Source organism: Halichoeres trimaculatus, unplaced genomic scaffold (assembly GCF_033239565.1).
Source record: "Halichoeres trimaculatus isolate MK-OKI-2021-1 unplaced genomic scaffold, fHalTri1.1 fHalTri1_scaffold_19, whole genome shotgun sequence".
NCBI lineage: Eukaryota > Metazoa > Chordata > Actinopteri > Labriformes > Labridae > Halichoeres > Halichoeres trimaculatus.
Window position 1 is genome coordinate 1,708,245 of NW_027437197.1, and position 17,240 is coordinate 1,725,484.

Genomic DNA, 17,240 nt, shown 5'->3' on the forward strand with positions numbered 1-17,240 from the left:
CGTCCATGCACGAGCAGAAATGTGGTACCCAATAACAGCGGTAAATCACTGCCGAGCATAATCGAGAAATCTTGGCGTGTTGAGGTCCATTTCTCCTCCCTTTACATACAGAAATGTCTCCGTCCCTTTAAAACGATGTTAGCGTCACTGCTCACATCCCTCCGTGCGTCCTTTACGTTGGTATTGCTGTTAACCAATACATCCACCAGGGGGGGGCAGTGCAGAGCCAAAAGTTTATGACAGCAACAAACTCAAAAACAAACATGGCGGCTGTGGAGGAGGTGTTGCTAATGTAGCTCCAGCATAAAAGACAAAAACTTTTTCTCCAAAAAGTTCCTCCATTGTTTTCCTTCTTCGTGTCTCACTAAATGAACGGTTAATAATTTCCTCACTGGGCTCAGTAACAGCAGCACTGCCCCCCATGGTTTCTGGTGGTACTGCTTCATTTGGCTCAGTTGATCCGTGAGCTTGGGCCTTTAAAGGAACAAATCTGACTGAAATGATCCAAAAGAAGCCACACAGTCAGTGAGGATGCTGTCATGGTGTCTGTTTTATCTAACACTGAACTTATGTGAGAGCGATTTAAGAGCAGGCCGGGGTGAGAGGATGAGGAGAAGAGACGAAGATGCTCCTGATTTGACCTTTGTCCTTTTTATGATAACTTAGGGAGTGAGTTTTATGTCTTACACCGCAGGTTTGGCTTCATTTGGAAAAATACTTTTCTGTTTTAACCTTAAAGAGACCAAAACAAGACCTGATGAATGGCTACATAGACCTGATTGTTTTGGATTATCCCTGTGATTTATTCATATTTAGTCATTTCTGTTTAATTAAACCACAGCTGAAATCTTATCAAGTGTTTTTAATCTTATTTTAAGTAAAAAAATTGTCTTATTACACTCAGGGATGTCTGGATATTACATTTTCACTTCTGATACAATACCCATACTGCAGCATTGAGTATTGGCAGATACCGATATGAATCAGATACGATATCAGCATTAAACATGTATACTTTTATTACTTATTCTGTCATGTTCGAAAAGGCTTGATTAAGTGATATTATTCAAACAAAAAACAGTAGTCAGCAACAGTAGGTATGAGGAAAAACTGACCCATTTATTATTAATCAATGGCTAACAGAAATTTTAACATTAAACATAAGAATGTACAAGTAATTGAATGAAATAAAGAATGAATTAGAAGACCCAGAAAATAACCTAAATAAATCAAATAAAAACAGCAGGAGCAGAGTCTGGAATGGACTGATTATATCGGAGATTTTAGATGCGTTCCGATATAATCTGATGCTTTTTTTTTGCTGATATCGGACAGATATCCGATATCAATATCAGACTGGGACACCTCTAGTTACACTAAATATGAGCCACATTCAACTGCTCAGTCAAGAAAAATGTCTTTTTTTAAAGTTATTTAAAGACAAACTGCATGAAACAAGTAAAAAAATAATAATCTGCCAATCAAACAAGAGAAATTTGCTCAAAAAATTGCTTAAAGCTAGAATAATGTCTTTATACAAGAAACTTGTCTCTTGTTCAAAGCAATTCAGACCTCATTTTGTCTGGACTGCTCATGTGAATATGGCTCATATTAAGTCTAAAAAGACATTTTCCACTGAAAATAAGACAAAACACTTGATAAGATTTCAGTTTTTTGCAGTGTAATAAATATAAACATACGTCTGTGAGTGGTTTGCCTTATTAACATGTCAGTTTTAACCGTAATTACACTGTTACAAAACTCTCCCCTTTTTTCTCAGACCTGATTGGTTAAAGAGGTGACATCAGTTAGTCTGATAAACAGCCCGTTTCCCTCCTTTAAAACGGTGATCATTTAGAAACGTCATCTTTGAAGGATTGTAAACCGTTAGCAGGGATTATGAAACACAGCGCAGGTGATTAATGGATGATAATTATGACGATGAGGTGTCACAGCTCCCGTCTGATGGGCCCTGAGGCTGCTCTGTGGTTAGCTTTAAACTGAAGCAGTTAGACGCGTCTGTACTCATGCTGGTATGCTTGGTGTTAGCGTTTGCTAGCATAGGATGCTAACACTTTCTCTCTCTGTGTGTCCCAGGCCCAGGTGAGGACCGAGGAGCCCGTCACCACAGCGCTGAGCGAGAGCATTCCAAAGTTTCACTTCCCGCTGGGCCGGCCTCAAGCCAACCTCAACATCGACAGCCTCATTTCCAAGATTGAGAAAATATTTTCACAGTTCCCAAATGAAAGGGCCACCATTGAGGACATGGGGCAGGTCGCCAAGGTGAGGACGTGATGGAGGGTCTGCTGCCACCCTGCAAATTATTTTCATTACAGACGTTTAGCTCCCCGCTTCATGAATGTTTGCTGAGTTTTTAAAAACCTCTGGGAAAATATCCAGTGTCCCTGAGGAGCGTCAGGAAGTCTTTCAGTGGCTCCGCTCTCTGATGTTTCAGCAGGAGGTGTGAGGAGGTTAAGGAGCTTGAATAAGTCCTCCTGGTTGTTTAAACTTCGCCCTCTGCTCCGTCTCTCCCCAGGCCTGCGAGTGCCCCCTTTACTGGAAAGCTCCATTGTTCTGCTTGGCTGGAGGCGACAGGACGGGCTTCGTGTCTGTTCACAAGTTCGTGGCGATGTGGAGAAAGTAAGACAAAGCCTCTTCTTCTTCTTCTCTGTGCTCGAGTGTGCTCACAGCCAAAGACTTACACAACCACCCCGAAACAATGACCAGCTCTTAGATCACAGACGACGTGCGCAGCTCTTTGCCATCCTGACGGTTCTCCTCTGACGTGTCCTGGGTTTGAGGAGGAATCAGTCGTTCTGTGTCAGAGAGGAACAGCGTACGCCGTGCGCTGAACGCTTTCGTATGCAGTACATGCTCAGGTTTTAATGCGCCAGCCTCCAGAGACTGAGCCGTTCTTAGATCAGACGCCACAACACATGCTCGCATTGTTTCCTGTCGCTACTTTAACACTTAAACCCAGCAGGCTGAGACTCAGAGTCCTGGTTTCTAACCGCCTGCTGCACCGGCAGTGCCTACTGTTTTGGTCTAAATTCAGTCTGTAGTAGTCAGTGTGTGAAAACTTGCAAAATCTGCAGTTTCCCAAAAAATTCCTGGATTTCCGACTGATTCAGGAAATTTCTCAGTATGTAGCGGACCAGTCTACCTGGCGCTAACGGTGTTCGATATGTTGGTTAGGGATGGTTACCTTTCACATTTGAAATTATACAATACCGATGCCCGGTACCTGGCAATCGGTACCAGTACTCAACGGTACCAATTTTCAATACTTTTTTGTGTTTATGTGGTAAAAAGTATACATTTTTCATAATAAAATGACTTTTTTTTATTTAACATGTTTATTCTTTATTATATAACCTTGCTGTGTTCAATGACCAGCGTGGAAAATCTCTTACTCTTCCTCTCCCTCACAGTCACAAAGATGCGTTTAGGTACCAAAACATGGTACTGTTTGATTTTACGTGAATGAGTACCCGTTACTTTTGACTGAATTCAGTCGGTACCTCTAAAAGTACCAAATTCGGTACTCATCCCTAATGTTGGTGGCAGGTTTGGGTGAATTATCGCCATCTGCTGGAATGACTTGGCAGTGTTGTGCTTACCACACAAACGTGACGCACGGAAATGAGACGAACGATATTCGCAAAAGAACATGTGGCGCTTTTATGCTTTTTAACACCCCGGGCAGCGTCCGTTGGTGTCCATTCCCAAACTGCAGGGGGCGGTGTATCACAAACCAACATCTACCAGAGTACTAAACTACAGTCCAACAAGTTTGCCTTTGTTCAGAACATATTCACATATCCATCCAGAAGATTTTTCCAGGTTCTTCCTACTGATTCCTCTTCTCCACAATTTCATGCCATGACTTATTTACCACTCGGTTAATACCGTGATCTCTGTGTGAAGAGTCATACAGATGCCTGCATTTCTGCACTTCGACCACTAGGAGATCCTGTTCTGCTGCCATCTTGTCTGCGCGTCTCTGTTCGTCAGGTTAGACATTTTCGAGTGTGTGTGGCGTAGAAATTTCACGTGAGAAAAGGACCGTGCAAAGAGGCATAGGTGCCGAAATGACGTGATTTGTCCTCATGAAGCTGATGTGTCAAGCATAAATCAGCCTTCAGACAGTCTGAGAGATAGAAGTGAATTTATGTGAAAGAAACACCAGTAAATCTTGTCATGTCTGGTCTTGAAGAGGTGTTCACTTCTACAAATTAATCAAAGCCAATAAAAACCAATGATTTACTTTTTTAAACCATAAGTGGATGATATGCAGGTGTTTTTTCCACCAGCTGTAAAAAAAATAGTCAATAACTTCCAGATTTTTTCTTTTTAATTAATGATAAAACTTTTGGTGTAAGATTAAAAATCATATATGGTGACTCTGCTGTGATAAGATTAACAAAATAACAAAAATGTCAAGATTTAAAGATGGTAAAAAATTTTTTTAAAAAACTGAAAATACAGAGTAGAAATACAACAAACAGACCCAACACAGTCAGACTATAGGCTAAAGATGCTAAAGCAGGAGGCAGTCTTCATTGTAGAGTCACATGTAGGATGTAGTTGGTGGTTTGGGAAAGATCCAGAGTCCTGGTTTCAGGATGTGTTAGAGTTTTAGAGCAGTTTGAAAAGTTGAGCTCCTCTCAGGACAATGAAAAGGACGAGGTGTGTGTGGGGGGGGGTTCAGAGCAAACAGGGAGTAACCTTGCAACCATCTGTTCCCTCTTTTCTTCTCCAGGACTCTGCTGACCTATCACGACGACGCTTCTAAATTCGTGCACCTCTTGGCCAAGCCTGGCTGTAATTACCTGGAACAAGACGACTTTATTCCATTCCTGCAGGTACGGCTGCCGCTCACCCAGGGAGGGGGCCGGGCCGGGCAGATGGAGGGGGGAGGGCGAGAATTACGTTGGCTGTGGCGGGACAAACCGGACTTCATTTCTGCACCGTCCTGCTGAGGCAGAGCTTTTTTTAATATGTCAGAGCATTAACTCAGGGACGCTCCTGAGAGCCAGAAACCCAGAGAGGTTCCCCTGGAGCTGGAGTCCAGCTCAGCAGAAACCAGGTTAAGAATAATCCCTGAAAACCTGGATCAGAGTCTCCACTGTCTCAGATTGTGCCCCGTCGCTCCATGTGGACCTGCGGCTCTGCCTTTGTCTCCTCTCCTCCCTGCCAGGCTGTTGCTCCTCTCAGGCTCCTCTCAGGCCCCGCCCCTCACCTGATTCATTGTCATGCGGGCAGGAGCGGCGCGGCTGCTCTGAACACCCGTTAGCTTCCCAGCAGAGATGCCTTGTGGCACACGCTGTTTAATTTGTACGGCCGGGCTCGGCGAATCAGCCTTGACTGTTTTGATGAATGAAAGGCGGATTGCAGTGGAGTCGATTTGACTGTCCCCGCCTGTTTCCTGCGCCCTGTGATTTATGTGTTTCTCTATGATTTAATTTCTCACAGTGAGAGTCAAAGAGGCACGACGGCCGCCCTGAAATAAGGCCTTTTAATTTCATCGCCGCCTTCGCGTTTATGTCAACAATTCCTTCCCCGAGCAGAGAGGAAGGGGGAGGAAGGAAGCAGAGACGCGGCGCGGCGTCGTGGCAGGGATGTAGCTGGAGTTTATTTCTGATGCAGCGGCCCTGTGACTCCACGGCGTGGGGAAGGAGAGGAGGTTAAGAGCAGTCACTGCAGACGTCTCTGCTGTCAGTCACAGAGGCTTAAGATCATGGTGAAACCGGTCGGCCCAGAGTCGTCTCTGACTTCAAACGTTTACATGTGACGGCCTCTCCCAGCGAGGACTGCAGCCTTTTATTTTTACAGCCCGTTTATGAAGCGTAAGGTCTGACAGGGTGACGTGGATGGACTCTGACAGCTCCTGATGTTTGAATCAGTCTGCGTTTATCCCGCCGCTCTGAATGTCATCCGTCCTGTTCCCCGCAGTATGAACGACAGTTACGGTTGGCGCTCGGCGCTCTCTGAGGCGTCACGGCTGCTGTTGTGTAACGTGTTTGTTGGTTTGTTCTGGAAATGACTCAGAGACAAACTCATCCCTCTGAACGTCTGCTTTTCAGGATGTTGTGAACTCTCACCCCGGCCTGGCTTTTCTAAAAGAGGCTCCAGACTTTCACTCCAGATACATCACCACGGTACGCAGCCACAGAGCTCTGACATCATCACTGACATCATCACTGATGCAGGAAGTGAGAGTTTAAAGTCTCTGCAGGGTTTTCTCACGGTCATGTGACCTGTGTTTCAGGTGATCCAGAGGATATTCTACAACGTGAACCGGTCGTGGAACGGGAAGATAACGTGTTCAGAGCTCAGGAAAAGTAACTTTCTTCAGGTAGATGAAATATTTTATTATAAAAAAACATCTTTATGTGTCGCTGCTGTCGTCTGCTGGTGTCTGAAACATCAACTGTCCTGTTATACTCACAAAACTTATCTTTTAAGATGGTTTAAGTCACAAGTTCTGAGATGAAACATTTACTTTTAAAGTTTTTTAAGTTTGAGGTTTAAAAGTCATTTTTATTGATATTTTGATGAATGTAAACAGACTGAGTTGATGTTTAGTTGCTAATTACTGTGCTTACTTTGTCCTGCTGGACATGTAAAGAAGTGAGTCTAACATTTTTAGTCTCAGTGAAAAGAAACTGTCATTTTAAAGTTTTTTAGATCGTCTGTTTTTGAATCATTGCTGAATCGTCGCTGAATCAGGACCAGGTCCCTGCAGTTCATTAAAGTCACATTAGGCTAGGGCTGGGCATCAATCAAACATGTTCTTCACTTCAGTTCTGAGTTCTCGTTGTTGTTATTACTGATGAAAACTTAAATTGGAAATCACATATTAATGGATTAAAAACAAGTAAAACGATCAGAATGTTTCATAAAGTGAAGACTTACCAGGATGACAGAGACTTGTATCTTCTAATTGAGCCTTATCTGACCTAAAACTTCAATCCAGGAAATCTTCATTTGAAGAGAAAAAAAAAGAGAAATAAAGATTATAAACAGAAGTCCACACAGAGATCCCTCAAACTCACCATGACTTTAGATTTCATGCTGCTGCAAATTATGTACAAAGCTCGTAAGAAGCTCCTACCAACAACAGTTTATTAAAATAAAAAAAATACAGGGAAACAAGTTTGTTTTGTGGCAAAATGGAAATTAACACGAGTCATCACATTTATGTTTGTAGATCAATTTTTGTTGTTGTCTTCTTTCTGTAAGAACAGTAATAATGATGTATATATCCCTCCCATAAGTGCTCTACTCTCTACATCCTCTTTCTACTCTGTTTACAGCGTTTTTATGGTACTCTAGTTTTTTTATTATTCATATTCTTAATTTAAAGTGGTTATATTCACTATTTTTTAAACTTTTTTAAATCTTTCATACACATCTTTATATCCTTTATATCTTTTGTCGTTGACTCTGAGAGAAACTCGCACAAGATTTCCAACGTGTCTGACGTCAAAAGGTTGACCAACCGTTTTTTTTTTTTTATTTTGTATTATGGGTTTATTTAATGTTTTGTGAAAGAAGGGGGTTATTTACAAGACTTTTCTTCTTTCTTCTCCTCTGTATTCCTTTTAGTTTTTTTTACATTAAATATACATTTTTTTTATGACAGTATGAATGAAATATACACAAACTAAACTGAACTTAACTTCGAGAACAGTTCCTGAACGACACTTCTTTGGATACCAACTTTATTTTAATTCTAACAAAAAGAAAAATTCATTAGACATTACGGTACAAATCTTTAGTCATATTCTTAAGCTTTAGTAGTTTTTCACTCTAAGCAGTTTTTATATATAAAAATAAACTATCAGATCACGTCATTCATGAGTGATGTCTAACATGAGTCTGGTTCTGTCCGAGGTTTCTGCCTGTTAAAGGGAAGTTTTTCCTCTCCATTGTAACTTGCTAAATGCTGCAGAGCTCTGTACTCATGGTGGATTAAGATAAGATCAGACTCCTTATCTTGTCTTGATGTTGGGTTTCTGCTAATAAAATTTTATTAACATTTACGGGTCTAGACCTGTAAATGTTTTTGTAAAGTGTCTTGAAATAATATTTGTTATGATTTGGCGCTATATAAATAAAGATTGATTGATTGATTCATCCTTTGGGTTCCGAAAAATGAGACATATTTAAAACTCGGTACTTACCCAAATATTTAAGCCCGTGCCATAAAAGACCCAAAGTTCATTTCCCAGCTCTACATTAGGCTTCATAAAGATTGTAGCTCATTAAATGAAACCCTTCAGTCGTTAAATCATGACCTAAACTCTTTTATTTGAGGGTAAAATTAAAGTCGGGTCATGAATCATTTCACGTGTTTGACTCTCAGCCTCGAACAGCCTCGTGCTCTCTGCTCCCCACATTTCCTCTTTTCTTCACCTGTCCCATCAAATGAAGGCTAAAATTACCCCAAAATAACTTCATTAAACAAATAAAGACCTCAGAAGCTGACTGTGACCTTCCTTTGTGTCAGAACTTGGCTTTGCTGGAGCAGGAGGAAGACGTGAACCAGCTGACCGAGTTCTTCTCCTACGAACACTTCTACGTCATCTACTGCAAGTTCTGGGAGCTGGACACCGACCACGACCTCTACATCGACCAGAAAGACCTGGCACAGCACAACGACCAAGGTAGAGGAGGTTAAACTGAGTTAAACTGAGTTAAACTGAGCTAATCTGAGGCGGGCTGCTGGGTTTGTTGTGTTTGGATGAACCAAACGAAGGAAGACAAGCGCTGATGCTTCGTCATGAGCAGCAGATTAACTCCACGGCATGTTGGGACACGGCTTTAGCTGAAGCTACATGAAAAGAGCTGGTAAATGTGTTTTCAGGGTTCACTCCTCACATATAAACCCAGATGTAGCAGAAAGACTTGTCTCTGACACCCCCACCCCCACCCCCACCCTCAATGCCACATGTTCCTGGTTGATGGTCGGCGAGTGAGACGGGGAAATGAGACACAAGATCAATAAGAGAGCAGCGTATGGACTCCGCTCCAATGACGCCATGTCTGGAGCAATTTCTGCCACTCTCCGCTCCGAGCGATGACCGGAGGATTTATGGCAGCGTCAAGATAAAACAGAGCAGCGTGGCCTGTGTGGATTTACAGGCTGTGAGGATGGATTACACGTGTTGTGAAAAAGTTGGACATGAAATGAGAAAGCTGTTCCTTCCCTCAGAGTCTGGTGGTGACTAATCTAAACGCTGCTTTGTTTTCCAGCCATCTCTCACAAGATGATCGAGAGGATCTTCTCAGGAACGGTAACAAGGTGAGGGAACATCTGAAGACGTAAACAGATCAGGGTCTCATTCAGGTCTGGCTCCTGTGACGGTGTTTTCTCCTCCATCAGGGACAGACGGGTGTTCAAGGAGGGGCGGCTGAGTTACGCTGACTTCGTCTGGTTCCTCATCTCTGAAGAAGACAAGAAGACTGACACCAGGTACCAGGACTCAGGGTCTATGACCCTTTATGAGGGAAGCTGGAGAATCAGAGGAGTCTTAGCCGCCCAGACTCACACTGTCGTTATCTCCTGTTTAATCACACCTTTCCTCACATCCCCCCTCTGATCCTCCTCCAGCACAGAGTACTGGTTCCGCTGCATGGACCTGGACGGGGACGGGGTCCTGAGCATGTACGAGCTGGAGTACTTCTACGAGGAGCAGTGTCAGAAGCTGGAGACCATGGCCATCGAGCCGCTGCCCTTCGAGGACTGCCTGTGCCAAATGCTGGACCTCGTCAAGCCCGAGGTCGAAGGTCAGCTTCAGGCTTCACACACACACTGAGACACACACACACACACTGAGACACACACACACACAGCTCCACAGACAGTTTCAGACCAGGCATTGATCACAGACTGAGCAGACCCTCACAGAGGAGACACTGAGTGATCGGGGCAGCCAGCTGTTGCTGTTATCCACACAGTCGACAAATTCCCAGCAGCCCTCAGCTGAGCTGCTCCTGCACTGAGAGGACTCTGGTCTGTGTGAGGGTTAAACATGTTTGGTGTGGACACCCACAGAAAGAATGTGACCCTAAGGCGACCTGCTGGTGTCCTGCAGACCTGGAGCTCAGAGCAACACTTAACATGACCCTCCTTCCTGCTCCTGAGAGAACAACTCTGTACGATTTTAACAGATTCAAGCTTTTCACACAAACTGTGACACAGATTCAATATTTTGAAATTTTTAGAAATAAACGTTATTTAGATTTTTTTTAATTTTTGAAATTCAAAAAGCAAATTTAATAAATTTCTTTTCTTTTAATTTTAAAACAAAAAATAGAAAATGAATTAAATTTCTTTTTTTAATTTTAAAATAAAAAGAAGCAAATTTATTACATTTATTTTTTTGAATTTTGAAATAAAAGAAAGCAAATTTATTAATTTCTGTTTTTCTTTTTTTATAAAAGAAAGCAAATTGATTTAATTTCTTTTTTTTAGAAAAGAAAGCAAATTTATTAAATGTCTTTTTTAAAATTTTGAAATAAAAAGAAGCAAAATTATTACTTTTTTATTTTGAAATTAAAGAAGGGAAATTTAATTAATTTCTTTTTTTAAATTTTGAAATAAAAAAAGCAAATTCATTAAATTTCTTTTTTTTTTAATAACAGGAAGCAAATTCATTCAATTTTATTTTATTTATCTTGACATAAAAGAAAGCAAATTTATTAAATTTCTTTATTTTTAATTTTGCAACTTGTTAAATGCTACAATTTGTTTTTTAATCTGCAAATTTGTCAAAATTAAAAAATAAATAAAATTTTTTACAAATTTTGAAATTTAAAAAGTTGCAATTTTTTTAAAATTTTGAATTTTTAGCAAATTTTTGGAACTTTTTTTTGCATTTTTTTTTTTAAATAAAAAAGTAAGATATTACGTGTGTGAATTAATAAATCCCAAAAATGTCTCATTCAGATAATTATTCACTTGATTTTAACTATACATAGAATTTTTACACCTTTTGTCTTAATTGTGAAGATAAAGTAGATTTTGATGCTCTAGGATGACTTCGATTTAGCTGAGCTGAGGGAAAATGGCTCCTATGAAAGTAAAGGTTGCAGACTCCTGATCATGACCATTTTAGGTTTATGTGACAGCCAATCAGGCACCGCTAACCCTGCAGCCACCAAACGTCACGCTGAGCTCCACAGATTAATCCTCTGTTTACGTCTCAGTCCCATGGAAAGTTGGTGGGCTGTTGATGTTGGAGGAGGTGGAGCAGAGTGGTGGCAGGCTTTACTGACAGATTGGATGAAGATTTAAATGTCAAGAAATGTGTGATCCTTTCTTGTGCTCTGAGATTCAATATCTTTAAAAACCCAAAGCTTTAAATATTTACTAACAACAGATCCTCAAATGAGAGGATTTTCTGTTTTAATGTTGAAAAATGAATCATCTTTGGTCTTCAGTCAGACGAGTTTGAGTTCCTGTCACTGAGCTCTGATCATTTCTCACAGACTCATTATTTTACATTTCAAAGAAGAGAAAGATGATTGACGCGTTCATAAAGTATGAAAAAGATGAATCTTAGTGACTGAAATGAACACGTGTTTAATGTTGATCAAACTCGTCTCCGTCCAGGTAAGATCACCCTGAGAGACCTGAAGAGGTGCAAACTGTCCCACATCTTCTTCGACACCTTCTTCAACATCGAGAAGTACCTGGACCACGAGCAGAAGGACCCGTTCTCCGTCATCAGGGTGAGACATGAGACCGGATCAGGGCTAGTTTTCCTGTCAGAGGTGGAGCGGGTGGTGTAACCTGTCGTGTTTTTAAGGAGGTGGAGACGGACGGACAGGAGGTCTCCGACTGGGAGAAATACGCGGCGGAGGAGTACGACATCCTGGTGGCTGAAGAGGCGGCCAACGATCAGTGCAACGACGTGTAAGTCTCCTTCAGCTCTGAGAAAGTCTCCTGTTCTCTGAGAGCCTCATTAATGAGGTCGATAATTACTGACGCAGCACAGAGCTTCATCGGTTAGTGATGTAGAGGGGTGGAGGTCGGTCTTTGAGCGGTGACTGAGCTAAATGTCTGTAGCTAAGCCGAGCCCTCGCAGGGCGACGCGCTGATGGATGAGGCCGCTGACAGGAATGTCGTATGACGGTTTTAGGAACACCACCGACTTCTAAAGCCAGGCTGCCACCACAGCAGGTAAGACTCTCAGGGTCCCCGCGGGGACTAAGTGTCCCCTCTTTGTCCTCCTCCTCTCTCCCCTGTAGTCCTGGTTTCTGGACCCTCCAGCCTCAGCAGAGTGTTGATCCGTGTTGTGTTCATGTGTCTTAGACGGCTCCTTTATTTATCCTCCTCTTCTCAGAAACAGCTCTCCTGCTCTATCTCTGTCCGGTTTGTTCCTGTGCTGCTCCTCTCTGGATTATCTCCCGTCCTTAAAAAGAAATAGTTTGACATTTTGGATCTTCTTCCTCTTTTACTGACTCACTTCGTTCACATGGAGAGAAGGGATGGGAGGAAAACATGTTGTACAATATATCAGGATTTTTTGTTTCGGGATTCTTTGTCAAAAAAAAAGTTTCTTTTTCACAGTCTGGGTTGGAAAAAAGTTCCCATTTTTCTCCAGCAGAGGGCGAAATGTTTCCCTCTGACTCACATGATGTGAATTTTATGGGAAACATGGCTCCTGATGTAGTCTGTAGACATCATCATCATCATTATTTAACTTTTTCACATAGTCTGAAGTTAAAACAGCAAACTAAAACCCCCAAAAACATACATATCAAACAACTGCCTTTTAAATTAAATCCCCAAAAAAGGGAAACGAATCAAATCACGATCAAATCATGTCCCGGCTCCAATGGATAATAAATGAAAAGTTTCCACAAGAAGCAGCTACGACAACCAGCTCGGTAAAGGGTCAAAAGCTTCATTATGTTTTTTTTTTTTTCATTATATTAGGGTTATCAACATAGCACATTTATTTTACAATGTACACAATACCTTTTTTTTTTTGTCCCCCCTGAACAACGTTAACCCCACTCCTTCCAAAATATCAAAATAATAAAATGAATACAAAATAATAACAAAATAAAAACTTTGCAAATACTAAGTAACATAAAAGTGAAAATAACTGATAATTCTTATAATAAACCACACTTCTAAAAAAAAAATCTGTACAAGACAGCTGAGCACAGAAATAAGATTATTTGCTCGATGTGATTGTCAAACAGTACATTAGTCATCCAAAGACCTAAGGGAGTCAACAAAGGACAAAAAGGACCCCATATCTTATTGAAATTGTCAGAGCAACCTCTAACGCTGTATTTAATTTTTTTTTCCGAGTAAAGAAAAGACATGAGGTCCCTCAGCCAAGAAGAAGGAGATGGTGGTTTTCGGTCCTTCCAATGAAGTAAAATTCGCCACAAGAGAAGCAGAAGCTATAACAATCCCCTCTCTGGTGGAGATACTACCAAAATTGTCAGGAACACCAAAAATAGAGATCAGAGGGCTGGGAGCCACCAGTCGATTAAGGACCTTTGATAAGACTCCATAGAGGGTGGACCAAGCTTCATTATTAATAAAATCTAAATGTAAAGAGCCAACGTCCTGAGCTGTAGCTGCAGAGTTCAGTCATTTGAACTTGAGATGCACGATATAACGGTATCGATATTGGTATTGGCCACTCAAAAGTAAAAGTAAAAGTGGGCCGATATTTTTTACTTAAATTTAGCTGCCAGCCATTTTCAGAGCATCTTGAACAATCTTTAAAGACCCAAATAATCTCATTTTCTCTGACTCTGTAAACACCAAAACCACCTAAGAAGAGTGGACTCTCTCCTTTTATGTCTCTCTTCCTGTTTTTGATCCAAAAAACAGACAAAACAAACTTTTTAGATCATGTTCAGCCCGAGTGCTACATCCTTTAATCCTGTCCATGGTCGACTTTTCTCACTATCCCGCTGCTGTTTCTCTCCACCAATATTGAGATTGGTAGATATCAGTTATCAGCAAAAATTTTCATATCTGTGCGTCTTACTCTTAATTCTTCATTTGTTCAGGACATGTTAGACAGGAGGCTAACTGTTAGCCTGTTTCCAGTCTCTATGCTAAGCTAAGGTAGTCAGCTTCGGGTGCTAGTTTAATACTTCTGGTATGGAAGCAGATAAGGGTCATGACAATGGAGAAAATCATTTTGTATGGAAGCAAAATAGAGACAAATTGTTTGAATGTTAACTAGAGGATTGATCCGTGCAGGTTCCCTTAATTTTGGGTGATCGGTGATCGGTGATCGGCTCATCCTTACAGGAAGGTCTGACAGTCAGCCATTTTCACTTTTTGCTCTGAGACCTAAAACTCAGGACACTTAATGTTAAAACCTAAAGATTTTATTGTTTCACAGGAATTGGTTAGTGATTTTCAATAAAACAAGATTGGAACATTGAAGGGATATGCTGTCAGTTATAAAAAATAAAAAGTTAAAATCGGTGGCTTTTTAAAGATCGGTGACAGGCCAGAAAATTGTGATCAATGCACCCCTAATGTTAACAGCTACTGAATGTTGAATACTGACATAAAAACAAAAATGAATTCATGGCTTTCCAGGGCAGCCCAGATGTTGCGACCTGAAATTTCCAACTTGAATTTCAGCATCTGAATTCGACAAGTTGAATTTAAGCAACGCAAATCTTTTTGTTGTTGAGTAGTGAAACTTGAAGTCTTAGATCTTAAGTTAAGTATCTGTTAAAATTCACATAATTTTGTGGCTAATTTGCTTCTGTAATTTTGGGCAGGTCAAGATTAAATGGAAACATCAAGAATAACTTTATTTTCGCCATTTCAACTTTAATCTCAAAGCTGTTTTTTGTTTTTAATCTCAACTTCAATCTCACCCTGGCTAAAACTTTCTCCTCCATGAGTAATGGCCCTGATGGGCTTCTGTACTCCTGGTTCAAACCTCAGGTTTCGTGTTTCTCCTCTCAGTGGATCCTCAGTAAATGTGGAACTATTTCTTCACCGTGTTCATGGTGTCATTCTACTTCTTCTCCTGTCTCTGTGTCTCTGACCTCCGTCTCCGTCTCTGCTCAGGTACGAAAACCCTCTGAGCCCCCTGGGGCAGCACATCTCCAGCGACCTGGGCCTGACGAAGAGACACTTCTTCGAGATCCCGAGTCCGCACTGCAACCTGGACCTGGACGAGTACGAGTACGAAGACGACTTCGAATGACCCTGGATGCTGCTGCTGCGTTGTCTCACACACGCCGGCTGATCCAGCGGGACGTGGAGGAGGAATCGCCAGAAAACACCGCAACAACCAGGGGGCGCCGCACCACGCCAGGAGACCCCGTACGAGCAGGGGCGGGGTCAGGATGTCAAACTGTATCACACGTGAAGCAGCCGGAGCGCCCGACTGTTTCTTTAAGATGGTTTAAACCGTTCTGCCTCCCATACCGCCTTAAACGCAGCGTCAGGGAGCTGGTCCCAGATTAGAGCCGGACTCTGGACTGGACTCAGTTTGATCCAGCAGAGTCTTTCAGAGCTTTCTAACATCATGATCCAGAGTCTTCCTCCGTATTATGAGCACAGTCTTCATCAGTGAGGTGTCACACCCCGTCTCGTCCAGTAGGAGGCGCTGTGTGTACGTCTCCGGTTAGAAAACGCCCCCTGCAGCTCATCCTCACCTCGTTAACTCGTTAGGAGTCCTGATTGGTTTGCTGAGCTTTGTACAGATAATGTTTGACACGTAACACACTCACACGCTGTTTGCACGCCGGAGTTTTGCACAGAAACAGGAAGTTGAACCCAGGACGGAGCGGAGGATGGTCTGACGTCATTGGCTGATGCTACATTCCAGTGATGATGGAAAGCTGAAACTCGGGAGTCGCTGAAAATGCCAAAAAAGCCACCGTGAGGCCTGCTACACACACACACACACACACACACACACACACACACACACACACACACACACACACACACACACACACACACACACACACACACACACACACACACACACACACACACAGGTCTGTTTATAATGAGCCACAGTCTGAGGAAATAAATTATTAGAGATGGATTTATAAATACCTGTACATATTTCTCTGGAGCTTGCCGTGTTGTAAATGAGTCGTTGAGAAATTTTCTATGTTTGAATGTATTTCACTGAACAAAGGGAACCAATTTTAAACTGTTGTGTTTTTCTTTAAGTTGATAATAAAGTTTCGTTAACGGACAGGTAAAGACAGAAAGATGTGGTGTTTATTTCACACATTAAATCTCTGCGAGGAGTCTTTACGGGCTGTGAAACAAATTGTCTCTTTAAAGTCACTCTGATCACCTGAAAACGCTGCCATGGGATCACGCTGAAACAGACATAGTAGTCAGAGGTACGGCTTTGTCCACAGGGGGCGCCAAACTCAACCTGAAGTCCTCACAGAGGTTTAAAGTAGAGGTGTGGAAAAATATTGATACAGCGATGTTTTGTCCTGATCGGCTGGCAAATCAATCAGGACACTTTATTGGTTGTTTAAGTTTAAACATAAAGATTTTATTGGTTTACAGGTGTTCAATGATTTTCAATAAAATACAATTGGAGTCAGTTATAAAAAATAAAAATCGGTATAGGCAGGTCAGGATTTTAAAAGATCAGTGATCGGCTAAAAAATTGTGATCAGTGCACCCCCTAATCGCGATACTTTGACCTGTGATAAATTATAAATATCTTACGTCTCAATATCAATATTTAAAAAAAAAATAAAAATTCACATTTTAAGTGAGTTGGAAATACAACACTACTTCCATACCTCCACTGCAGTAGATGGCGCCAAAGAGCTATTCTGCGAAATATCCCCAGAGACTGTATAATGAATTTAATCTGAAAGTCTATTCAAAATACTTTCTTCCTAAACTTGTCGATGTGGGATTTGATGCTGTTAACATCAATGTTGTCAGTTTAAAATCATTTGAAGTTTAATTTTTATAGTGTAGCAGACTGATAAAACAACAATCTTAGTCATATTTTGCACAATTTCAGATTTTTTTTATGTGTTACACTTAGGGATTTGTAACGATACAATACCGATGCCCGGTACCTGGCTATTGGTATCAGTGCTCAACTGTACCAATTTCTGGTACTTTTTGTGTTTATTTGGTATAAAATATCAAATTTGTTTGATATTAAAATACTTTTTTTTTTTCAATTTGACACATTTATTCCTTAATATATAACCTTGCAATGTTGTGTTCA

General features: G+C 41.3%; 1 protein-coding gene across 3 annotated transcripts in view; it reads left to right on the forward strand.

The window, feature by feature from the left end:
• Window positions 1-16,234, forward strand: part of ppp2r3b (protein phosphatase 2, regulatory subunit B'', beta) — a 28,269-nt gene extending 12,035 nt beyond the window's left edge. For all 3 annotated transcript variants that reach the window (XM_074694989.1, XM_074694990.1, XM_074694991.1), the window contains 12 exons: window positions 2,098-2,283; window positions 2,537-2,640; window positions 4,763-4,865; window positions 6,087-6,161; window positions 6,272-6,358; window positions 8,516-8,672; window positions 9,262-9,310; window positions 9,392-9,481; window positions 9,620-9,795; window positions 11,624-11,742; window positions 11,820-11,926; window positions 15,080-16,234. In XM_074694989.1, coding sequence (XP_074551090.1) covers window positions 2,098-2,283; window positions 2,537-2,640; window positions 4,763-4,865; window positions 6,087-6,161; window positions 6,272-6,358; window positions 8,516-8,672; window positions 9,262-9,310; window positions 9,392-9,481; window positions 9,620-9,795; window positions 11,624-11,742; window positions 11,820-11,926; window positions 15,080-15,218 — 1,392 coding nt within the window. In that variant the 3' untranslated portion in view covers window positions 15,219-16,234. The remainder of the gene's footprint in view (window positions 1-2,097; window positions 2,284-2,536; window positions 2,641-4,762; window positions 4,866-6,086; window positions 6,162-6,271; window positions 6,359-8,515; window positions 8,673-9,261; window positions 9,311-9,391; window positions 9,482-9,619; window positions 9,796-11,623; window positions 11,743-11,819; window positions 11,927-15,079) is intronic.
• Window positions 16,235-17,240: the final 1,006 nt, after the last annotated feature.